The sequence below is a fragment of the Gracilinanus agilis genome, chromosome 2 (genome assembly GCF_016433145.1).
Source record: "Gracilinanus agilis isolate LMUSP501 chromosome 2, AgileGrace, whole genome shotgun sequence".
Lineage (NCBI taxonomy): Eukaryota > Metazoa > Chordata > Mammalia > Didelphimorphia > Didelphidae > Gracilinanus > Gracilinanus agilis.
Genome location: NC_058131.1, coordinates 352,506,775 through 352,532,520, shown reverse-complemented (window position 1 = coordinate 352,532,520; position 25,746 = coordinate 352,506,775). Strand labels below are relative to the sequence as shown.

Below are 25,746 nucleotides of genomic sequence, written 5' to 3'. Positions count from 1 at the left end.
AAACCTGTGAATCCTAGGAGGAGAGTTAACACTTTTAAAAGTGACAAGTCAATCCCACAGACACTGCCCCTAGGCAGGGCTGGACAATTTGGAGGCTGTGATTGGCCCCTGTGAAGAGGGGCAGGAACAGGAAACCACCATAAAAGCCACGAAATCAGGGGGCTAAGGTAGTCTGGTGAAGTTGAATCTGGTGGAGAGTGTCTCCTGGAGATAGTCTTTGAGGGAAGTTCCCTGGAGACTGCAGCTTGGATCATGGCATCAACTTAGATTCTGACTCCTGGACTACATTCGTTGGGCAAGTGAAAAAGGCTGACTGCTTTCCTAGTTTCCTAAAAGAATAGCTTCCATCTTGGAGGAGGCTTCATATGCTACCAGCCCTCCTAGCTGAGGACTAGTATAGGTATTTTCTCTAACCTCTCTCACATTTCTCTACTTTGTTGTTTCCACTCTATTTTGTAACTAAACTTCTGACTTGAGATATAATAACTTCAGCAATCACATTATTTCATATAATTTAAGCCCAGCCACTAAATTTACCTTTACAATACCCAGGATCATAGATTTAGACCTAGAAGGGATGTTAGAGGTCATCTAGTCAAAAACTCATTTTATATTTGAAGAAACTGAGGATCAGGGTTTGAAAATAGCTAACATTAAATGGCATTTACTGTGTGCCAGGCACCGTGTTAAGCACTTTATAAATATTATTTCATTTCTTCCTCACGTCAATGTTGGGAAGTAGGTGTTATTGTTATCCTCATTTTATAGATAAAGGATCTGAGGCAAACAGAGGTTAAGTGATTTGCTTGGGGTATACAACTAGTAAGAGTCAGAAGCCAGATTTGTTTGTTGTTGAGTTGTTTCAGTCATGTATGACTTTTTGTGACCCCATCTGGGGTTTTCTGGAATAGTTTGCCATTTCTTTTTCCAGTTGATGATGAAACTGAGGCCAATAGGGTTAAATGACTTGCCCAAGGTCACACAGCCCTTAGATGTCAGAGGCTAGATTTGAGTTTAGGTCTTTCTAACTCCAGGTCCAGCACTCTATTGCAGCACTTTACTGCTCCTGACAGCTAAGTGACTTCACAGAATCACATTGGTTTATAAGCAATGGAGGAAGGATCCAAGTTCCTGACTTCAGTCAGTGCCCTTTCCAAAGAACTATGATACCATTCACAGGGGTTGGCTTTGTCTCCTCTATATGTATCCCTTGAGTGCTCACAGGTTTCTGCTGGTCTATAACAGTGGTGGCAAACCTATGGCACAGGTGCCAAAGATGGCACGCAGAGCACTCTCTTTAAGCACACAGCCACCCCCACCCCCCAGTTTGTTACTAGAAGCAGAGGGACTTGGGTGGAGCTGCTCCCCTCCCCCTCTCTACCAGGCCTGAAGATTTTTTCTGTGATCCCCCCCTGTGATTTTTTCACATCCCTACTCTCTGCCCAGCAGCCAATAGGAGCTCACAGGGGGGAAAGTGGGTGGCTCACAGAAAGCAGAGCTGGAGGGGAGCAGAGTGTACAGGCCACTCCCTCCCCCTCTCTACATTCACTGAGGACATTCCTCACTTCACCTGCCCCTCTGTCCAGCAGCCCAGTGGGAGCACTTCCTCCCTCCCTTGTCTGGGGTAAGGGGGGGCTGGGTGCACCCAGCACTCAGTGGGGGGAGAGGAGCATGGCCTGGGGTCACTGGGGGCAGGTGGGCACTTGGTCCTGGGGGTGGGGTGAGGGCAGGGCAGGCACTCCAACTCTAAAAGGTTTGCCATCACTGATCTATAACAGACCTTCTGCTGGTACTTAGCCTATGTACTTACTGGGACAGGAAGCAAGTGATCATAAATCTGTCATATCAACTTAATCAGTATTACATCAGACTCTAAGAAGACTGCAATGTCTACTGATTCCCAAGATTGCATTTCTAGGGAAACTAGACAGAGGAGATGTTTTATTGTTGTTGTTCAGTCATTTGGCCATGTCCCATTCTACATGACCTCATGGACTTAGTGTCTCAGGTTTTCTTGGCAAAGATGATTGAGTAGTTTGTCATTTCCTTTTCCATTTTATAGAAGAGGAACATAGGAATAAAGTGACTTGCTTAGGGTCACTAGTAAGTATCTGAGGTCATATTTGAACTCAGATCTTCTTGACTCCAGGTCTGGTACTCTATCTATGGCCCCACCTAACTGCCCCAGGGGGCGTGCTGGGGAGCAACCGTTTGGGCTAAGAATCATTTGAAGGGGATATCAATATACTTATGCATGATGTGGTCATACAGTTTGTAAATATTTCATAACCAGAAGTTCCATTATAGTTTATTACATTCTCAGACATTAATTTACAAAAGAAAAGGAAAACGATTAGTAATAAATGAAGCCAGTAGAGCTGTACTTTTGTTAGATGAAGGACGCTTTTTCTTCCTGGCCTAAATAAAAACCCTTTATGACTGAAATCCCTTCTAATTTTGGTTGCAGAATCTGTTTTCTTAGTCCTGAGAGGCTGTTACAAGACTCATCAGGAGAAATGCTTAACCAGTACAGATGCAGGGTTCTAAGGGACATACACAAAGGCTGGCAACTAAGGCCAAAGCGACATGTTAGCACCACCAGAGAGGCAAGGCTGTTAACCTAAGGGGCCAGGAAGGCAGTAGCGGATGCCAGTAGCCTTAGAAAGGCATCAACCTCTTTCCTGTTGTGAGACTGACTCCAGCTAGGTTATAAAAGCCTGGAAAGCCCAGATCTCTGTGATGGTGGGTTTTTTTGGTATTTGTTTTTAAGTCCTGACCCTGATACTGTAGCTGCAAAGCTGAGATTGTTGCCAAGAGGAACAATAGAGGCTGGGCTGACATCACTGTGGCAGAGCTGTAAGCTCTGAGGAGCATGGCTACCTATGCCCCTTTCCTCATATACTTGGGTTTATGTTCTGGGTTGTAAATATCCTTTTGGAATTCTTGTGCACTGGGCTGTGCAGCAAGCGACTTGAGGACTCGGGCACAGAGTGCCCTGAAGGACTGAGCCAGGGTGACTCGAGATCATAAGGTCAGCAACAATTGCATCCTTGAAAACCTTTTGAGCCTTCCTTTCCTGTTCTCTTGAGCATGCCTGTATCAGCGGTCATGGGACCCTGGCAATCAGAATTCAAAGAACCTTGATGCATGTCAAATTGAACGAGTATCTTCCAAAGCCTAAATAATGCATGAAAAGAAGCATGGGATTCCCTCCTGCAACCATGAGCTTTTTCAATGGTCCTAAGTAAAGAAAACCTTTATACGGTCCACTCTATATAACATGCATTTGAATTTTCTGTGCAGGTGCTAGTCTGTACCACTACTCCCACAGCTCTCTCAGTGCCTAGCACGCTTAGGACATCCTCCTGCACGGTGGGCCCAGAAGATGGAAATTTACTTTGATACCAGTTCAAGATGGAATTGTGAGAAGGTACGGAAGATGCCAGGAACCTGGCAGGCTCTGCCCCGGAGAGGACACCTGCATGAACTAAATCCTTGAGGGCAGACGCTTTGTCTTGCTTTGGCATTTGTATCCCCAGCCTCTAACACAGTGGCTGGTACTGAATAGGAGCTTAGTAAATGTCTGTTGACTGATGGATGGCTTTGGGCCATAACTCCCCACTGAGAGGGAAGAATGGACAAGGTCTGGGCCCAGGATTTGCCATGGAAGAGAGACAGAAGGAACAATGGCCAGCAAACTTTAGTTTCAAAGCAGGATGTTCAACATGTCATCCCTTCCCAGGGGTAGGCTGTGATGGAGGGTTCCATGAAGCTATGGCTAAACAAGGAACCCAGGGAAGATGTGGCCAGGAGATGACAGGGAGTGAAGGAGGAAGGGACAAGGCGATCAAGTATACCCACAGAATGGGGGTACTTCAGCCTGGCCTGCCAAGAGTCTGAATGGCCTTTTCCAAGGCTCTGCCCAAGCCTTTTGGCAAAAGGAATTCTCCTGATGGAGATGCCCAGGATGGAAGGTCACGGTGGCTATGTGTATATAGAAGTGCTATTAGGGGCAGCTGCCTTGTTCTCTCCTAGCTCTTTGGGAATGGACTAGAGAGAAGCCTCTTGGATGAGTCCTTGCAGATTTTCCAGCCTCTGATCCCAACTCTAGTAGCTCCAGGAGTCATCTTGAAGGATGCAGATTATCTCTGGTGCCATTCTCTATCCATTGGGTGAAGGATACTCAAAGAATGAAGCCATGGGCTGGCTATTGGGGGATAGTTGGAAGCCCATTTTTTCCCTTCTTTCTTTTTCAAATGAAAGGTGACCAAATGTGCCCAAACCCAGCTGTTTCTGTGGTCTCCCAGGCTGAGATCTTTTGGCCTGTTTTTCCCCCTAAATCAGGATTGTTTTCCTTTGTTTTCTAGAGAAGCAAAAGATGACAGGTTATAGTTCCCAGGGGCCTTTCTTTCCACATGGGAGGCTCATCTCTTCTCCTGAGCTTGAACCACGGGCTAAGTACTTTAGCTGAGGAAGAGGCTAAAAGATCCCACTGTTAGCCAAAGCTCAGGCCAGTCTGAGCCAAGTTCACGAAAGTCACTTCTTGGCCATTCTGGAAACAACTTTAAAAAAAAAATCCATAAATGGCAACATCCAGCAAAAAAATAAAATCAATATATTACTGTTTGTTTTGTTTTGTTTTGTTTGTTTTTTACAAAAAATTAAGTAGAGCAAAGTATGTCACATGAATATATACAAGCTTCACATGGGAGGAGCAGGAATCACTGAAAGAAAACAGAGAGATGTGGCATTGGCAAGGAGGTTTCTCTGAGAATTCTAGAGTATGTAGGTCAGTATCATCTGGATGAAATCCCACCCTCCTCTGTCTCTAAGCCCCACCAGTTTGGATTGGGATGTCTCCAAAAATATATCTAAAATAGTTTGGGTTCATTGTAGTCAGCTCTCCTTTAAGAAGACAGATGATTCCCAAACTCTTTCCTTTTCCTCCCCCATCTATCTCAGATACAGTGATCTGCTGGGGCTTCTTGGCCACCTTCTCCCTAGAAGGGGAAACAGGGATTTGGGGTGTCCAGAAAGGGAAAGAGAAGGGAGGAGGCTAGTTCCCTCCTTTGAGGGCAAGTAGGGAGGATCCTAGCATATGTGTGACTGCTTTAGTCACTTCTGGATGAAACTATCAGTTACAAGATGCCCTTGCCCAGGCTGTCCCTGGAAGCTACTGAGGAAGGATGAATCAAAAAGCCTTTAGATGTCTGTTACTTACCTTGTGCCAGCAGCCTGCCACAGGTAGGCCATCAGCCCCCTGGAGAGGAAGAAAGAGGGAAAATTCAGTCCCCTAAGGAGGGCCAGCTCTCCTTGGGGACATCGAGCATAGAGCTTATATGAGATGGGGGGAATGGGAGGGGCTTGCTGGATTCAACCAAAGACAAACTCAGATCTACATATTTAAACGAAACTGAGAAGTGCTCCTCTATTTCCCAGAAGCCTTGACATCTCCCCAGAGTGGGGGAAGAGACTTTCCTTCCCTTCTATCTCTGTGCAAGTTTCCCATCCCAATCAATCAATCAATCAACCAATCAATCACTCAACATTTATTAAATGCTTATTACATGCCAGGCACTGTGCAAAGTCTCAGAGAGAAAGAAAAAAAAACAACAGGCAAAAACCAGTCCCTGCCATCAAGGCACTTACGATTTGATAGAGGAGACAACATGCAAACAAAAAAATGTATTCAAAGCAAGCTATATATGGGATAAATAGGAAATAATTTAAAAAGAGGGAAAGCAGTGGAATTGAAGAGAGGTTAAGGAAGGTTTTCTCTACAAGGTGGAATTTTAATTGGGACTTTAAGGAAGCCAAGCTGGTCAGGGGTTGGAGCAGAGGAAGGAGATGGTCCAAGAATGGTGGTTAGCCAGAGAAAATGACCAGAGCTGACAGAAGGTGTGTCTTGGTTTTTTTTTTTTTTGGACAGCCTGGAAGCTGTTGTCACTGGATGGAGGAGTGTTGAGGAGCAGGTTTATGAATACTAGAAAGGTAGAAAAGAGTTAGGTTATGAAAGGCTTTGAATGCCAAACAGAGCATTTTGTATTTACTGAGAGAAAGAGAGAGAGAGAGAGAGAGAGAGAGAGAGAGAGAGAAAGAGAATGATTATGATGATGATGATGATTGGACCTACAGTTTTAGGGAAATCACTTTAGTGGACGAATGATTGGGGAGAGACTTCCTTCAAGGCCAAACTCTGCGGGGCAACTAGGTGGCTCAGTGGATAGCAAGCCAGGGCTAAAGATGGGGCATCCTTGGTTCAAATCTGACTTCTGACATTTTCTAGCTGGGTGACCCTGGGCAAGTCACTTAACACCAATTGCCTAGCCCTTACTTCTCTTTTGCTTTGGAATTGATTCAGAAGGTAAAGGTTTTAAAAAAAAAAAAGGTTAAACTGTTTCTATTTCTTCAATGAAGCCTTTCTTGAAACCTTCCCTTATTCCTCCTCATATTTTTAATTAAATCCAATTTGATAAGAATTTATTAAACATAAACAGTGTGCCAGGCATTATGCTGTAGGAGAATATGACTTGGGTGGCATAAAAGAGGGCATAATGCTTCTTGTACCAGTCCCCACTGGGAAACCACAAAAAACCAGGGGTGGGGTGTAGATGGCAGAGAGGAAGAGACATGATTTGTGGATCTAAGGGGACCTTTGGCTCTCCTCGTTGGGGACCCCAGCTAGAGTGGTGGTTTGTAACTAAGGGCCTTCCTAGGCACAGCGTGTGCAAAGGCTGGAGGGATGAAGTTTTAGGGGAGGCCATGTTCAAGTCTTTGGGGGAAAGGGGGACATCATATGAAATCTGATCTCTTGTATCCTGTTTCCAATCAGTCTCTTGACTTCCTTTCCTTGGCAATGGTAACAGATGGGGAGAATTCGGCCTGAGGGGACTTGTCTGAGGAAAGGGTTCAGGAGGTTCAGGAGAGGGAGGGAAGGAGAGGAAGTGAGCCTTCCCTGAACCAAATCCTGACTTTGCTTCACCAAGCCCAGGCCTTTCCCTGCAAGAGATCGCAGTTCCCTGCTTCAGTGGCACACTTTGAACACTGCTAAGGATCCATATAAATCGGGCCATGAAGCCAAATCCAAGGCAGTCAGGATGAGGAAGTATAGGGATGTCCCATGTCCTGGGTTTCCTCATATCCATTGCCATTGTCCTCAGCTCCTAGTGGGTTTGGGGGGGTGGAATTATGTTTCTGCCAGGCAGTACTTTGTATGAAGGGAGGAAGATAGCGGATGGATTTACTTTTGGACTTGTCTAGGGGACAGATCTCTTCCCTTCTCCAACCTGTGTGCTTCTAGGAACATAATCCCCACATGTGCTAAATTTAAAATAAATAGAATGAAAGCTTGTTGGTGAAATGATTTAATTAAATTGGGCCCATTCCTTTACAACTAAGGGCATTGATAGGACCTATTTCTTAACTCTCACTCCCAGGAGGAAATACGGTCTCTTAAATCTGTCCCACTTCTTCAGGTCTGGTCTTGATCTTAGGCCCAGGGAAAGTGGACAGACTAGCAATGTGATCTTCTCTCCAAGAGTGACTCCTCTACTGTGCTCTCTGTCTGGTGGGAGTCTCTGATGCCTTAATTCCTTAATTTTTATTTTGAATATTGAACTGTCTGACCATAGTTTCCAGGACCAGCTGGAAGTTTTTTCCAGGAATATTTCTAGGACTATTTGATATGGCTTAACCCAGCATCATCCACAACCAACTAGGAGTCCTTTGTAATGGGATCCGACCTTCAGAGTCACCAAAGCTCAGGTTCAATTAAGATAAATGTTGAGCATTAGCCAGGGGCCCTCTGGGTTCTCCCACCCAGTTGCCACTGTCCCCAGCTAGTTTCCTACTAAGCGCTTAGGACCCAGTCCCAAGCCCAGGAAGACGCCACAAACCATCCAGTTTGAATGGTGTGGATGGCATATCAAAAGCAAAGGGGAAAAGACACAGCTAGGGAGAAAGGTTAGGATTGGGGGGTTTGTTGATGTGGGACACAGATATGTACAGGACACATTGCTGTGTAACAGTCAAGGAACAGTCTCAGGGCCAGGAACATTTCATTTAGATCTGGGAAGGAGGGCACTTCAAACCCAGGCACAGCAACATCAAATCCCATGCAAGAAAGAGAAAGGGAGGAGAAGAAATAGAACAGACAGGAAGATCCAGGAAGGGAAAGCAAGGGAGGAAAGAACAGGAAAGAATAGGGAAGCAGATACTATACCACAGGACAGGGAATCCTGGCCCTGTCTAGGCCCAGGAAGCCTGGCTCGCCTTTCATTCCTTTGTAATTTGAATTTTCCTGTTTTGAAGACAACAGCTTATTCATGTGGACAGAACCCAGGAGCAGGAGCAGGAGCAAGAGCAGGAGCAGGAGCAGGGGAGGAGGAAGGCAGGGCTAGGAGGCTATATCACTCAGTGACACAGGAAGAAGGTAAATTATATATTACATTTCTTCAAACACCCACCCACACACATACATACTCATACACATATACTACAGAGGTGGCATGGCTAGTGGGCAGAGAGCTCTTTCTGGCCTTGGAACCAGGAAGAGCTGGCAGAGGCTGGCTTCTGAAGCCTATTGGCTACATGACAGCCCAAAGTTACTGGACATCTCTAGGTGTTCTAGGCAACTCTCTAAGACTGGAGGTTGGCATGCTCTTTGTGGTGGCAAAAAATTGGAAAATGAGGGGGTGTCCATTGATTGGGGAATGGCTGACCAAACTGTGGTATCTGATGGTGATGGAATACTATTGTGCTGAAAGGAATAAGGAACTGGAGGAATTCCATGTGAACTGGAAAGAACTCCAGGAACTGATGTAGAGTGAAAGGAGCAGAGCCAGAAGAACATTGTACACAGAGACAGATAAACTGTGGTAAAATCGAATGTAATGGACTTCTCTACTAGCAGCAATGCAATGACCCAGGACACCTCTGAGGGACTTATGAGAAAGAACACCATGCACATCCAGAGAAAGAACTGTGGGAGCAGAATTGCATTAGAAAAATACATGACTGACTATATAGTATGATAGGGATGTGATTAGGGTTTTGATGTTAAAAGACCACTCTACTGTAAATATGAATAATATGGAAATAGGTTTTGAACAATGATACATGTATAACCCAGTGGAACTGTTTGTCAGCTTTGGTGGGGGGAGAAAGCAAGGGGGGAAATCATGAATCATGTAACCATGGACAAATATTCTAAACAAAAATTAAAAAAAAAAAAAAAAGATCATCAGGACTGACAGGCATGACAAGGAAAAAATAAGACTGGAGGCTGAAGAGTGGGTGGTGATCTGCTTAGATAGACAGACTTTCCCCATCTGGGAACTCCCTAAATCCTATTCCTTAAAACAACAAAATGCCTGCAATAAGCAGTTTATGGTTTCTTTTTTTTTTTAATTAAAATTTTTTAATGGTTTCTTATATAACCCTATTCCTCATTCTTTTTCTGTGTACCAAAACATGTGTTGAGTTTACAATAAGAAATAAAAATAGGACCCAGAGGTTTCCATAAAACCACATTCTTCTGGGGAGAGGTGGGGCAAGGAGAGGAAGAAGGAGAGGGAGAGAGGGGGAGGGAGAGGGAGAAAGGGAGAGGGAGAAAGAAAAAGAGAGAAAGGGAAAGGGAGAGAGGGAGAGAGAGAGAGGTAAGAGGGAGAAAGGGAAAGAGGGAGAGAGGGAGAGAGAGAGGTAAGAGGGAGAACTGGCAGCTTGGTATAGTGGATGGGGCACTGAACTTGGAGTCAGGGAGGTGAGTTCAAATATAACCCTTTCTGGGGGCAGCTAGGTGCTGCAGTGGATAAAATGTCAGTCCTGAAATCAGGAAGACTCATCTTCCTGAGTTCAGATCTGGCCTCAGACACTTAGTAGCTGTGTGACTCTAGGAAGCCACTTATCCCTGTTTGACTCAGTTTCCTCATCTGTAAAATGAGCTGGAGAAGGGAATGGCAAACTACTCTAGTCATTTCTGCTAAGAAAATTCCAAATGGGGTCACAAAGAGTCTGATATGACTAAAAATGACTGAACAACAGCAACAAAATGGCTTTTCTAGCTGTTTGACTATGGACAAGTTCACTGCATGTATCTGGGCTTCATTCTCCTTATCTGTCAAACAAGGGGGTTGGACTTGATGATCTCTCAGGGGTCTTCCAGTTTAAAGTCCATGACCTTACGATTGTGGGTGGCTCACTGAAATGCTCTCAATATCCCCCTTATCTTGAGTTTCAACTCCCTGTCAATTACTTTGTTCTTTCCTTCCTGGTCTGAAGTTCATTTTTCTTGGGAGGAAAAACCAGCAGCAAAGAGGGTTATCTCTCTTTCATCCATCATTACTGTCTTATCTTCCTGGGACAAAACTATTTATCTCTTTGGTTTTCTTCTTGTGTCCAATGTAGCTTTAAAAAAAGTTGTTTTTTTTTTTTAAATCTTTCTTATTAGTTGCCAAATCCAGCTTGTTCTGGACCTCAGACTTTCTCACAGTATTCCTTTTTTCTAGGATCAAGTCCCCCTTAAAGAAACCCTTTTCTCTTCGCTGGCTGCCCTTGTTTCTGTCTTCTGAATGTCTTAAAAAATCTGTGTTTGTTGACTAGCTAGTTACTCTTTCTTTCTCATCAGAAGAATTTGTGTTTGGGAAGTGAGAATTTCATTTTTTTTCCCTTTTCTTCTTCTGGAGTCTGGGTTCTATCCTGCTCAGGCTGGACATTTGGTAGCTACTCTCAAGCTGGACTCCACTTCTTGTTGTTCAGTCATTTCAGTCATGTCTGACTCTTTATGACCCTGTTTGGGGTTTCCTTCCTTCCTTCCTGTTCAGCCCCTCCCTCCCATCCCCATACCAAAGAAGGCATCATGTGGCAAAATATATAGCTTATGTCTTTTGTGTTTTCACTTCTTAGTTTATTCTCTAGAGATGAACATTCACAAGTTATTCTATTTTTTTTAACCCTTACCTTCCATCTTAGAATCAATATTGTGTACTGGTTTCAAGGCAGAATTGTGATAAGGGCTAGGCAATGGGGGTTAAGTGACTTGCCCAGGGTCACACAGCTAGGAAGTGTCTGAGGCCAGATTTGAACTCAGGACCTCCCATCTCTGGACCTGGCTCTTAATCCACTGAGCCACCCAGCTGCCCCCTCCACAAATTATTCTTCAAATATTAAATCTGTAGCTGCTTACCATTCCCTTGGTTCTACTCATTTCACTCTTCATTATCCCATGTAATTCTTTCCAAGTTTTAAAAAAAGTGATCTGCTCATTGTTTCTTATGGCACAGTAGTGTTCCATCACAATCATATGTCACAATTTTTTTAGCCATTCCCTAACTGATGGCCACCCCCCCCCCCATATTCACTTCTTTGCTACCACAAAGAGAGCTGCTATAAATATTTTGGAACTGATCTCTTTGGGAAATAGACCCAGCAATGTTATTCCTGGGTCCATTTAAGGTTTTCTTGACAAACATACTGGAGGGTTTTGCCATTTCCTTCTCCAGCTCATTTCACAGAGGAGGACACTGAGGCAAATAGGGTCAAATAACTTGCCCAGGTTCACACACTGGGGCTGGATTGGAACTCAGGTTTTCCTTACTTCAGGGCTGGTGTTCTATCCCCCAAACTGCCTGATTAGATACAAGCTTTGGCCTCCTCTGTTTGCAACTTGGACTAGTTCATTCCTTCTTAGGCAACCTGGTAGACTCCTTGCTGATGTGCAAAGCTGACTGCAGCTCAGAGGTCTCGAGTTCAAAAGTTCCACTAGCCTTTGCTTCCTTGATCCAGGTATTCCAGGTGATGCTGACATCACACCCAGCCAGAATTTCATTCCTGAGTGCCTTCCCTCTTAGATGACCTCCAATTTATCCTGTCTATATCTTAATTGTCCATAGTTGTTTGCATGTTGTCTCTCTGTTAGACTGTGAGCTCCTTTAAGAGCAGGGTCTTGGGGCAGGTAGGTGGTTCAGTGGATAGAGGGCCACACCTGGAGACTGGGGGTCCTGGGTTCAAATTTGACCTCAGACACTTCCTAGCTGGGTGACCCTGCACAAGTCACTTAGCTCCCATTGCTTAGCCCTTTCTACTCTTCGGTCCTGGAACTGATAAATAGTATCAGTTCTAAGACAGAAGGTAGGGGTTAAAAGAAAAAAAGGAGCAAAGACTGCTTTTTTTTGTTTTCCTTTGTATCCCCAAAGCCTAACACGGTTACTGATACATAGTAGGAGCTAATAAATGCTAGCTGACTATCTCCAGGGCCAACTTCTTTTCTAGAAATTCCACCTAAAATCGAAGGCTATGGGACTCTATTTGTCCTTTCTCTAGGCTCTTTGCAATCTGCTCCCTTATGTGTCAGACTGTTTGACCTTCTTCTTCTTCTTATCTGAGATCAGGAACACAAAGATCCCAGATCATGAACTCTGAGAGAGTCTGGCCCCAGCCTCCCAGGATTCCTGTTATTTCTACTTCATTAATCACCATAATGGGGTCTGGAGAAACATTTCTCATTATTGCTTCATCTGCCTTTTGTAGGAGGAAAGGCAGCTCAGGACCGTAGCCCTTGTTCTGACTGGTGCAGGAAGAGTTCCAGTGGGTGGCCAGCTAGTCGGGCCTCCCCGGGGCTAGCACATGAGCCTTCTGCCCAGGCTTTGTGGTCTCTTTCTGAAATTCAGCTGCTTTTTCCCCCGCTTCTGAGCGAAGGCCCTGAGCATCCTCCCACCACAGTACTGCTTTGGCCAACCCAAATACTCCCCACGTCCTCCTTCACCGAAGATGTCCTGATAAACGAGGCTACTCTACTACTGTTCTTTTTAAAAGTCAAATCTATTCCCTCAGCATATAATAGAAAATCTTAGAGTCAAGGGATATTTAGGTTCAAATCCTATTTCTGATGCTTACTAATTGTAGGATCACGGGCCGGGCTGCGTATCTATGACTTTGAGCCTCAGGAGACAATAACACCTCACCTGCCTCACAGGATTTTGGGAGAATGAAATGAGATAATGTGTGTAAAGCATTTTGTAATCCTGAAGGAAATATTTGTGCTAATATTATTGTTGTTGTTCATGCATACTCAAAGGATCTTTAAGAAACTGTAACTCCCTCGACCAGTAGGCTGGAAAATGGCCTGAGGGACATTAGGTTCAAGACTACAGGGACAGAATTTGAACTCAGGTCTTCCTGACTCCAGATCCAGCACTCTGTCCATTATGCTATATTGTCTTAATAATAGTCTCATTTCATTTTTTTAAAACCTTTTCCTTCTGTCTAGAATCAGTATTGAGTCTAAGGCAGAAAAGTGGTAAGGACTAGGTAATGGGAGTTAAGTGACTTGCCCAGGGTCACACAGCTAGGGAATCTGAGGTCAGATTTGAACCCAGGACTTCCTGTCTCTGGGCCTTTTTTTTAAAGTCTTATTTATTTATTTGTTTATTTGTTTGTTTGTTTGTTTGTTTGTTTGGTTTTTTAAACCCTTAACTTCTGTGTATTGGCTCCAAGTCAGAAGAGTGGTAAGGGTAGGCAATGGGGGTCAAGTGACTTGCCCAGGGTCACGCAGCTGGGAAGTGTCTGAGGCTGGATTTGAACCTAGGGCCTCCCATCTCTAGGCCTGACTCTCAATCTACTTAGCTACCCAGCTGTCCCTCCTCTGGGCCTGGCTCTTGATCCACTGAGCCACCCAGCTACCCCCTCATTTCATTTATTAGTCGCATGCCACCAAGCCTCGGTGATCTCTGTAGGGTGAAATGTCCTTCTAGGGCCACATCCTCAGTAGCACCGAAGGCCTGGCTGAAGGAGCTAAGAGACTTAGGGTAACCACAATGTCATCCAGAAGAGCCTAATGTGCTGCTTTCTAAGTGACTGCTCAATGCTAGGAATGGATAATGATGAATTCGCCACGTCTCGGTAAAGCCTCTGCAGAACCACCACCTCTTAGCCCCGGCTCCTCTCTAGCATCAGGCATGTCTTACGTGTCTGGAGGGTTCCAGCGGCCTGGACCTATGCCTCTACAATGAAGAAGGGAAGTCCCCCCAAGAGGATCCATTTTCTTTGTCACATGGGGCAGGGCAGGGCAGGACAGGGGGGCCACAGAACCCGAACTCCCCCCCCCATTTGCTTATTCCCCCCCAGGCAGGGGCCACATACCACTGGACAAGGCTGATCCAATCCAGGCGGCCCAGGCTCTCCCTTCTGCCCCTTTGCTCCTTTTCTGCCTGGAACTCCTCGGTCCCCCTGTGGATGGAAGAGAACCTGGTTGAGGAAGGGTTACTCTGAGAGGCAGGGGCCCCGGCCTTCTTGGCCCCAGCTCAAGGAGGCCCTTCTTTTTCTGGGCCCCAGCTCTGACCTTTTCTCCTTGCTTGCTCCTCTCTCCCTTCTCTCCTCTGGGCCCCGGGAAGCCCTAAAAAAAAAGACAGAAGATCAAATGGGAGCTTGCAGAAGGTGACCCTGCCCCACTTGAGAAGTTGAACACATGTTAGGACATCATGCCCTGAGGACTGGGAAAACATGTCCAGATGGGGCAGAGTTGGAGACACATGGCTTAGTGCAGTCAGGAAAGGATCCTCCTTTTCTCAAACAGATACATCCTCCATGTCTTTGGGGAGAGGCGTGAGGCAGAGAGGAGGGCAGTGTGCTTTCTTTTAAGCCATGGCTGTCCCCAGGATGGGAATTGGGGGGATGGGACAGGTGCACCGAGACTGGAGAGTTCTTGGAAGTTCATCTGAACTTCTTAGAGACCTGAGCCAAGCCAAAGTGGCAGTCCTCCTGCCTCAGAATAGGTCAGATGCCTTGCCTCTGCCCCGATCTGATCTTCTCAGGAGGAAAATGTCCCCATGGATGTCCCCATCCGTGCTACTGATGGTCAGTCATTATGTCTGGTTTCTCCTGAGGTTTGGGCCAGTCTTAGAGACACACGGCCCCATCATCCATGGACACACTGCCCAGAGCCAGTGGAACCACCGGTGTCAAGCAGGATGTGCTCTCCATCGGCCATTGTGAAACAGATTGCTTATATATGCCAAGAAGAGTGCCTGGTGCCTGCTTTGGACTCCCCTTCCCCACCCCAAGAGGGAACATGTGACCAGGGCATGCCCTAAGGAGTTCCACGGGAGGCCACTGATAACCCCGAGTCTGGGTGAGGAGACAATGAGAAACTTACGTCCAAACCTGGCTCACCGGGTCTGCCCTGGAATAAAAAAGAGAGGACAGGAACAAGTTATTTTTAGAAGACCCCGGGAAGTTTTAAAGGATCTAGAGCTAGAAGAGTCCTCCGAGCTGTCTAGTCTAATCCTCTGATTTTACAGATCAAGAAACTGAGGACCAGGGAGGCAATGACTTACCCAGCATCACACAGTATAAAGAAGGTCAGAGAAGCTTTATGCAGATGCATAATTCAGTATTTTAGATGAAATCTATTGAGGAGATCTAGTCAGTGAGTGTCTCCTCTCTTTTTAGGGGGCTGCTTTTGTTTTCCTAAAACTACATTTTTATTCCTATATGTACCTTTCTGTCACCTACATTTCCTAGATTGCACTCCTGCCTTCTCCTTCCAGAAAACCACCCCTTAGAACAACAAGAAGAAAAAACAGTTCAGCAAAACCACCGAACACAGCAAAAAGTCACTTAGCCTTTTTATGACTCAGTTTCCTCATCTGCTAAATGAAATTTTGTTAAATAATTTCTAAAGCTCCTTCCTGGCCTAATAGTCTATAATTCTGTGTTCCTAAAGGAGATTATGGGGGGGGGAGTCAGGAAAACCTCAAGTCAAATTCAGCCCAAGAGACTTAGTAGCTGTGTGACTTAGGACAATTCACTGCTCTTGTTTGCTTCAGTTTCCTCATCTGTAAAAAGGAGCTAGAGAAGGAAATGGCTAGCCATGCCAGTATCTTTGCCAAGAAAACTCCAAATGGGGTCACAGAGAGTCAGACAGGGCTGACACATCAAAGGAGATTATTTGCTTTGCCAAACTACCTTGTGACTTTAAGCACTCTGCTTAGCTTCTCTAATCCTCAGTCTTATCACCTTTAAATGGGATAACACTCTTGCACTACTTTCTTCACAGGCTGTTCTGAGGCCCAAATGAATCACAGAACTTGAGAGCTGGAAGGGCCATCTGTGCCCAATGAATCTAGCTCAAAAATGAAAGGAGCTCGAGCCCCCCTAAAGCATCCTCTTCAGTGGCTGGCTGCCTTCTGCCTGGAGGCCTCTACTGTGGGCAGATTGGACTGTTAGGAAGTTTTCCCTCTGCCACCTCTTCCCACTGCTTCTAGTTTTCTTTGGGGTCAAACAGAACACAGCTAATCCCTCCTCCACATGACAATGATAGTGATAATAATTGTATTTGTATGGTGTTTTAAGGTTTGCAGAGGACTTTATAAAGATTATCTCATTTGAGATTCCCAACTCCCCTGTGAGGCAGGCACTATTATTATTCCTATTTTACAGATGAGGAAACTGAGACAGGCAGAAGTGAAGTGACTTGTCCAGGGTCACACAGCTAAGTGTCTGAGACTAGATTTGAACTCACGCCTTCCTGACCCCAGGCCCAGAGCTCTGTCTGCAGTGTCACCTAGCTGCCTAAGCTCTCTCCCTTCAAATACTTGAAGACTATCATGTCTCCTCAAGTCTTCTCTCCAAGTCAAACAGCCTTATTACTTTATCCAGCCCTCATAAGTCATGCTCAAGGCATTTTTCACCAGTCTGATTGCTCTCTTTTGGACACTCTGCAGCTTTTCCTCCTCCTCCATCATCAATCATTCTTCATCATCATCTTCTTCCTTTTCCTCCTTCCCTCCTCCTCCTCCTCCTCTTTCTCTTAACTTCTGTTTTAGTATCAATTCTGAGATAAAAGAGGAGTAAGGACTAGGCAATGGGGGTTAAGTGACTTGCCCAGGGTCACACAGCTAGGAAGAATCTGAGGCTATATTTGAACCCAGGTCCTCCCATCTCTAGGCCTGGCTCTCTATCCACTGTGCTACCTAGCTGTCTTTCAATGTCCGTCTTAAAATAAATGGTGCCCTGAACTGAACACAATATTCCAGAGGAAGTCTGATGAAGTCAGAATACAGTGGGATTGTTCAGTTGTGTCCGACTCTTCCTGACTCCATTTGGAGTTTTCTTGGCAAAGATACTGGAGTGGTTTGCCATTTCCTTTTCCAGCTCCTTCGACAGATGAAGAAACTGAGTCAAATAGGGTTAAGTGACTTGTCCAGGGTCAAATAGCTAGTAAGTGTCTGAGGCCAGGGTTGAAGATGAGTCTTCCTGACTTTGGGCCTGGCACTCTACCCACTATGCCACTTAGCTACCCACTGATGGGATTATCACCTTGCTAGGCTCTACTAGGAATAGAATGGACCCTGCACCTAGGAGGTTCCAGGGAAGGTCTGTTGAATGAATGAATGAATGAATGAATGAAAGCCTGTAGGATTGATGGATGCAAGAATTCTTACCTTCTCTCCTTTTGTTCCAGGTAATCCAATTAGGCCAGGTGGACCAGCTGGCCCCTAGACAGGAAAGGACAGGATTAGGAGATCTTTGGGAATATGGGATTGGAACATCTAGGTAAAGGTGAATGCCTGATTTTGTATTTGATAGTCAACTCACGAGCAGCCCATTGGAGCCTTTCTCTCCGGTGGCACCTTTCTCCCCCTTTGCGCCATCCAAGCCCTGGAAATAGAAAAGGCAGCCTGTTTGGTGCTAGAGACACCCACAAGGATGACAACAAGGTAACGCTGTTCTTGAAACTCAGTAGGGTCCAACAAGGCTAGAAACAAACCATTCTTGGTGCTCTGAAAACAACTTATGTGCTATTTTTTAAAACCTATTTTATTGGTGTAGAACAGTGGTTCCCAAACTTTTTTGGCCTACTGACCCCTTTTCAGAAAAAATATTACTTAACCTCCTGGAAATTATGAAACTATTTATTGAACTCAGAATAGAATGTAATACAAAAAAAGTGTGGCCATCACCGTCCCTCTGGATCGCTGCAGCACCCACCAGGGGGTGGTGGCGCCCACTTTGGGAATCACTGGTGTAGAGAAACATCTTTTGCCAACTGAGATCTGCACTCATAGCCTTAGAGAATTGCTGATCCACTGATATAAGGGATTTGTCCAGGGTCACCTAGCCAGTATGTGGAATTTGAATTTAATCTTTCCTAACTCTGAGGCCAGCTCACTATGTCACCTGCTTGTCAATTGCTATCATTATCATCAAAGTTAAAAGCTTGTTTCTGAAATAAGGCTTCATCCTGCCTCATGCCAGGCTAGGGATTTTATCCTAATCAATGGGTCAGGCTCCTCCCTGTTCTAAGGGAAAGTTCTGGGCTGATGATCAATTCATTCATTCATTCACAAAGCTCTTTCCTGTATAGGAATTCCATGTCTGTAAGAATGTTTTATACCAAATTGACTTACTCACCTTGGGACCCTGGATTCCCTGAAGACCCTGCGAGGAAGAAAAGAAAAGCCATGAGATAGGATTATGGAGGCAGAATTTCAAGGCAAAAGGAATGAATAAGGGGCTAAGGCTTTCTCTTCCTTCTTGTGGACCACCACATTGCTATCTTGCACCAGGGCCCTCTAGGTGCCATCTGGTGACTTCCTTCCTGGACCATCATTTTAGAGAGAGCTTTGGCCATGATTCATCTCACTCATGTCCGGACTCTTTCTGGAATCCCTCTGTCCTCAGGCACTCTTCCTACTCCACCCCCAGTTCTAACTCCCCTTATACGTTGTGGTTCCCCATTAGACCAGAAGCTCCTTGAGGGGAGGGACTACCTCAATTTCATATATTTGTATCCAGAGCACTGTGCCTGGCATACAGGAACTGCTAAATAAATGTCTCTATCTCTTCTATCTCTCTCTGCCTGCCTGCCTCTTCTCTCTCTCTCTCTCTCTCTCTCTCTCTCTCTCTCTTTCCCTCCTCTCTTTCTCTCTCTCCTCTCTCTCTCTCTCCTCTCTCTCTCCTCTCTCTCCTCTTTTTCTCTCTCTCTCTCTCCTCTCTTCTCTTCTCTCTCTCTCTCTCTCCTCTCCTCTCCTCTTCTTCTCTGTCTCTCTGTCTGTCTCTCTCTCCCCCAACCCCCATCTCTCTGTTCTGTCTCTGTCTCTGTCATTTCAGCAGGCAATTCTGTGACGGAGGCAGGGCCAGGACTTCCCAAATCCAAACTCCCAGCATCTCTCTTGCCCATAGTGGTAGATTAAACCTCCAAAAAGTGTGCACACGATGTACTTTAAGTTTAATCTGCCTTATTAACATTTTCTCCAGTCTAGTCAATCAAAACAAATGACAAATCAAACACTGGGAAAGTGAGGATTCTCCATTGATAGCTCTTACAAAAGGAGGGCTGTGTGTGTGCATGCATCTCGCTAGGCAGAGACCACACTCCTTTTCTCATCCCAGCCCCAGGCCAGCCTCTTTTCCATGGTTCCTTGTTAGGATCATAGATTTAGAGCTAGTGATCCCTTCTGAGGGTCACTGATTCCAAACTTTTAACCTATAGATGGGGAAACTGAGGCCTAGAGGAGAAAGAGCCTTGTCTGAGTCATTCATAGTCAAGCTCAGGTCACCAAGTACCCTTTCCCTCATACCATACTATTCCTGATCCATCCCAGCTGGAAAATGTGTAGCCAACAGTCCTTACCATAGGACCTGGGGGGCCAGGTAAGCCAGGTGGCCCTGGTTCCGCTAGAATCTGGGCCTGGAAAATGGGGACCAAAGACAAATTAATCAGAATTCAAAGGCAAGGTGGAGCTTCTTTGTGTGTGTGTCCAGAACTCCCGGTGAGATCTCTAACCACGCCCCACACCTACCCTACTTCTCCCCACTTCCTACTAGGCCTCTAATGAATGAACAGTTCTGGGCTTTGGCAATTCTGGTGGTTTTCCAGTTCTCTTCTCTATTCCTACCCTATGGGTCCATGAACAAGTGAGACTGGAACCTTCTTCTGGAAAATGGTATTTTGGGACCCTTGGCCACTGGAGGTTTCTAGTACCAGACTCAGTGCTCTGCGGATAGGATTCAGATCTAGCACACACATGGGGGAAGGACATTCCCTAAAAAGAGGTCTTGTAGGCCTATTCAGCTTCATTTTGTGGCAGGAGCTACAGGGACTCCTTCCAAACTGGGCCATAAACTCTAGAGGCATTTAGTGGGCAATGTATGACTCTGGTCCAGAAACGGTTGTAGGGGCCGGACAGTCGGGCAATGTCTGACTCTTGACTTCTTACCAGGCTCTCCTGAAGACTCGCAGACCCTGATTCTCCCTTCTCGCCTTTGGGGCCATCAACACCCTGTGTGGGGATGACATTTAGGTGCTTTTCATTTAAGTAGGAAGAACGACAACAGTTAAAACTACAGCTCATTTATAAAGCACTTCAAGGTTGGTTACAAGGTGCTTCATATACATTATCTCATTGGCTCCTCACAATAAGTCTGGGAAGGAGCCAGGGCAGGGATTATCATCCCCATTTTACAGATGAAGAAACAGGCTGAGAAAGCTTAAGTGATTGTCCAATGCCACAGATCTAGGAAATGGCAGTGTTGGGATTCCATTTGCATTATCTCAACTGCTGATTCATTGTTCTTTTCATGGAACCAATTTATAATCATGTAGAAATATTGTAGAAAAATGTAGGAGGCTTCATATTCATTGAATCATAGGTTTAGGCTTGGAAGAGTCCTTAGAGGTCATTGAGTCCAACTCTCATTTTACAGATGGGGAAACCGAGGCCTGGATAAATTACTTGCCCAGGGTCACAGAGGCAGTAGGCAGTAGAGTTGGGATTTGAACTTATGACCTATGAATCCATGTTTGGCACTCTTTCCATAGCACCACAGTGTCCTTAGGACCTGTTGGCTTTCCAAACTGACAGGAATAATTTAATGCAGAGCTCAGCTGAGAGTCTAAGCACCCACTATCCCATGCCCAGAGCCCACCATGCTTTGTCCACATACCGGGGGACCAGATAAGCCCATTTCACCAATTTCTCCTTTTGGTCCCATCAGTCCTGGCTGTCCCTGGTCTCCTTTAGAGCCCTTTGGACCCTGAAATACACAAAAGTAAAGAGCCCAGGGTTGGAACAAAAACCTTGAAAAAGTCTTCCTTCCTCCCTCCCTCCCTTCTTTCTTTCTTTCTTTCCATCCTTCCTTCTTTTCTTTCTTTCTTTCTTCTCTTTCCCTCCCTCCTTCCTTCTTTCCTTCCTTCCTTCCTTCCTTCCTTCCTAGGACAGAAGGGCAAGGGTTAGGCAAATGGGGTTAAAGTGACTGCTCAGGGTCCCACAGCTAGGAAGTATTTGAGGCCAGATTTGGACCCAGGTCCCCTTGACTCCAGGCCTGGAGCTCTATCCACTCTGTCACCTAGATGCCCCAGATTGGCTTTCTTTACAAGGTCCAGATTGCTGCAGACTAGTTGTAGACACCTGGACAGCACTGGAATCTCAGTCCTGACAATCCCGGAGTCTCAGCTTCGACAGGCTGGTATTTCTCTCTCTCCATCGAAGTCCCATAGAAGGGGTATGCCCTGTGATTTATAAGTGCCCAGCCAGGGAATGATATTTTTGTGACATGGAGCCATTTGGTAAGTGGATTTGGATATTAAAAGCACAGCAGAAAGTGGCTTTGAATATAACTGGGTCTAAACTCTCAAGCTACCCCCACCCCACCCCCAAAGACTATTTCTTCAAAAGTTGCAGCATTCCGAATAAAAAGACGAGACCTTTTCTCCATCAACTCCCGGAGGACCAGGCAATCCAAGTTCTCCCTAAAGTCAGAAAAAAAGAAAGAAGAACAGTTCCTTCTGTAGGTCTAGTATATTTCCAAAATGCTTTTACATGCATTTTCTCATTTGAGCCTTATCCATCCCTGGTGGGAGGTGAAGTAAGGGAGAGGGAGAGGGCAGAGATTCTTGTCTGATTGATAGACAGGAAACAAGATTAGAGAAGGGGCATGTGTCCTGTGCCAGATCACAGAGCGATTTAACGTGCGGCCTGAATCTGACCATTGGCTCAGGCTGTCTTCATTGTTCCATTAAAATTCCATTAGATGGAGCTCCATTAAATTCTGTTAAAAATATCTTATGGGGGGAGCTAGGTGGCTCAATGGATAGAGAACCAGGCCTGGAGATGGGAGGTCCTGGGTTCAAATCTGATCTCCAACATTTTCTACCTCTGTTTTCCTGGGCAAGTTATTTAGCCCCGTTTGCCTATCTCTTGCTGCACTTCTGTCTTAGAACTGATACTAAGACAGAAGGTAAGGGTTAGCATCCTCCCCAAAAACAACAACAACAACAACAACAACAACAACAAAAAACCACCCAGTTCTTTTGGCAGCTATCTCTGTTACTTTATTACGATTCCCTTCCTTTCTTGGGACAAAGAAATCTAGTTGAGATGTAAGGAGGATACTTTAGCTGATTTTTGCAATGCCAATTACTGAAGACAGGTATAATGAGCCTTCTGGAGAGGAGTCAGGGACCTTCCTCTCTGGGACCTCTTCTGGCTATTTTTTAGGGTAATTTGGAAGCCTCATGACTCCAGAAGACCTGGGAGAGACAGGCCTTCTCTGGCTACTGAAGGGTGGCTTGGTGGTGACCAGCGGAATTATAGGGTCTCAGAAGAAGTAAAGCTCTCGGAAGTCACCTAGAGCAGTGATGTCAAAGTCACTGCCCACTAAATTCCCCAGTGAGTTTGAACCAGATTAAAATGTAATTGGGAAAGGGGTGGCTCAGTGGATACAGAGCCAGGCCCAGAGACAGGAGGTCCTAGGTTCAAATTTGACCTCAGACACTTCCTAGCTATATGTTCCTGGGCAAGTCACCTAACCCCCATTGCCTAGCCCTTACTGCTCTTCTGCCTTGGAACCAATACACAATATTGATACCAAGATGGAAGGTAAAGGTTTAAAAAAAATTTAATTGGGAAATATTTAACAAAATAAATAAAACTATAGTACAAGATAGATAATTAGTTTTCTAAGGCAATATGAAGTCTGCAGGGATCAATTTCTAAACCACTGACCTACAGTAACTTCTGTCCAGTGTCAGATTTTCCTGGATTCAAGATTAAAGGACTAGTCTCACCTTTTCATTTTATTTTACTTTCATTTATTTATTTCTAAAACCCTCACCTTCCACCTTAGAATCAATTCTATGTATTGGTTCCAAGGCAGAAGAGAGGTAAGGGTTCAGTGTTGGGCAAACTATTCCCCTGGGGCCAGATTGCCTATCACTGCCTTAAGCAATTCCCTAATCACTACTCCCCCACATCCAGATGTAGTGATTAGGGAACTGCTTAAGGCAGTGATGGGCAAACTATGGCCTGTATCTGGCTGGCAGGGAATAGTTTGCCCATCACTGGGTTAGGCAATGGGGGGGTTAAATGATTTGCCCAGGGCCACACAGCTAGGAAGTGTTAGAAACCAGATTTGAACCTAGGACCTTCCGTCTCTAGGCCTGGTATTCTATCTACTGTGCTACTCAGCGGCCCTGACTGATCCTTATATAGTATGATTTCCAGGCCCTTTCCAGTTCTGGATGCATTCCTCTGTTGTTATGTTGATCTTAACAGAGATATTTGGGAAGCTGAAGATATGATCAGATATCTGTAGCAGCTGGACTCTCTCCTCCCCCACTGACAGGCTTGAGTGAGAAGGGAGGGGCTCAATCTAGTTCAGTGCTCCTTTCTCCCCCCTCCCAACAAGCAGTTAGAAATCAGTTGGAAATAGAGGCAGGACTGATGACTTCTGGCAAGGCTCAGCAAGGCAATTCACTAATGATGTTGTCTTTCCTCAACTTATTTCCCCACAGGTTTGACTAGGGAAGATAGGAGAAGCTTGATGTCTAGTAGCTATCAGGGACAGAATGAGGATCTGATTTGTTGGGCTGGCAACTGAAAGGAACCAAGCTTTATGGAGGAATTGAGGATTCCCAAAATAATAGCCAGGCACAGCTACCTCAAAGATGAAGTTTTACTGATAAAAGAGGAAGGGGAAGGAAGGGAGGTTTTTCAAGGATTAGGGATGCCCCAAACTCAGTATGATATTCCAAATGTGGTCTGTCCATGGCAAAGGGAAGTGAGGCTGCTACTCCCTTGTTCTGGGCACCAGATTTCTCTTGAAGCAGCCCAAGATTGCATTTTTTGTTCCAGTTTCCTTATAACAGATGGTTCATATTGAACTTGCGGGCCACTTGGACCCCAAGGTCTTATTTAAATGAACCACATCTTATATGAAAATTTCATAGTATTTTATTGGCCTCAAGGAGTTAATATGGCTTTACAACGTGTCTAATCTATAACTAGGAAATGGCTTAGGCATACTGGTCCTTCCCCCATTCCCCCTTTTGTTTTTCTTTTTCTAAAAACTAAATAATTCATTTGACTCTTAAAACTAGGGGCTGGCTCCTTGTTTCAAAGGCACTGCTGTCTAGTTTGGGTTTAGGACATACATGACTGAGATAACCGAGGACAGAGATGAACTAACCTTTGCTCCAGGGCTTCCTGCAGGACCAGGTGGGCCTGGAGGACCTGGAGGACCCTGTGTGGGAAAAAGTCAAAGTCATGTTAATGCTGACACAAAACACCTCAGCGATTACCTATAACACACACACACACACACACACACACACACACACACACACACTCCATATACCTCTGTTACCATTTCTGCTGAGAGTTGCTTTGAGACTTTGATGGAGGGAGGGTTAGCATTACTGCTTCCATTTTATAGGTAGGCCAACTGAGGCAATGGGCAGTTAGTCACTCTGTGTGTGACTAGCATGGAAGAACCAGGATTAGACTGTTGTGTTCCCAAACCCATGAGTAAAGTTCTATATCAGTGTGGAATGCCCTCAAGATAGCATCTACTTCATTATCAATCTGGGAGGAGGGAAGAAAGCATCTAGGACATAGTTGCTCACCAGGGCTAGTCATAGGTTTGGGGGTTTTTTAAATAAAAAAAAGAATAGCATTTATGTAGTGCCTAGTAGGCATTGTACCAAGCACTTTATAAATATTATTTAATTTGATTCTTACAACAACTCTATGAAATAGGTGCTTTTATTATTCTTTTTTTTTTTTTAAACCCTTACCTTCCGTCTTGGAGTCAATACTGTGTATTGGCTCCAAGGCAGAAGAGTGGTAAGGGTAGGCAATGGGGGTCAAGTGTGCTTTTATTATTCTAATTTTACAGCTGAAGAAACTGAGGTAGACTCAGTTAAGTGTCTTGCCCAGTATCACACAACTAGTTAAGTGTCTGAGGTAATTTTTTAAAAAATCCTTACCTTCCATCTTATAATCAATACTGTGTATTGGCTCTAAGGCAGAAGAGTGGTAAGGGCTAGGCAATAGGGTTAAGTGACTTGCCCAGGGTCACACAGCTAGGAACTATCTGAGGCCAGATTTGAACCTAGAATCCCATCTCTAGGCCTGACTCTCAATCCACTGAGCTACCCAGCTGCTCCCTCTGAGGTCATATTCTTTCTTTCTTTCTTTCTTTCTTTCTTTCTTTCTTTCTTTCTTTCTTTCTTTCTTTCTTTCTTTCTTTCTTTCTTTCTTTCTTTCTTTCTTTCTTTCTTTCTTTCTTTCTTTCTTTCTTTCTTTCTTTCTTTCTTTCTTTCTTTCTTTCTTTCTTTCTTTCTTTCTTTCTTTCTTTCTTTCTTTCTTTCTTTCTTTCTTTCTTTCTTTCTTTCTTTCTTTCTTTCTTTCTTTCTTTCTTTCTTTCTTTCTTTCTTTCTTTCTTTCTTTCTTTCTTTCTTTCTTTCTT

At 44.9% G+C, this 25,746-nt stretch overlaps 1 protein-coding gene across 1 annotated transcript in view; it reads right to left on the bottom strand.

Annotated features, from left to right (window-relative positions):
• Window positions 1-4,958: 4,958 nt before the first annotated feature.
• Window positions 4,959-25,746, bottom strand: part of COL23A1 (collagen type XXIII alpha 1 chain) — a 42,114-nt gene continuing 21,326 nt past the window's right edge. Inside the window, exons 9-21 of the mRNA XM_044659817.1 lie at window positions 24,466-24,519; window positions 21,704-21,748; window positions 20,944-21,033; window positions 20,217-20,279; window positions 19,631-19,687; window positions 18,409-18,435; window positions 17,593-17,655; window positions 17,439-17,492; window positions 15,149-15,175; window positions 14,336-14,389; window positions 14,137-14,223; window positions 5,222-5,260; window positions 4,959-5,000 (exon numbers count right to left, since the gene is read on the bottom strand). Of these exons, the coding sequence (XP_044515752.1) occupies window positions 4,959-5,000; window positions 5,222-5,260; window positions 14,137-14,223; window positions 14,336-14,389; window positions 15,149-15,175; window positions 17,439-17,492; window positions 17,593-17,655; window positions 18,409-18,435; window positions 19,631-19,687; window positions 20,217-20,279; window positions 20,944-21,033; window positions 21,704-21,748; window positions 24,466-24,519 (702 nt within the window). The remainder of the gene's footprint in view (window positions 5,001-5,221; window positions 5,261-14,136; window positions 14,224-14,335; window positions 14,390-15,148; window positions 15,176-17,438; window positions 17,493-17,592; window positions 17,656-18,408; window positions 18,436-19,630; window positions 19,688-20,216; window positions 20,280-20,943; window positions 21,034-21,703; window positions 21,749-24,465; window positions 24,520-25,746) is intronic.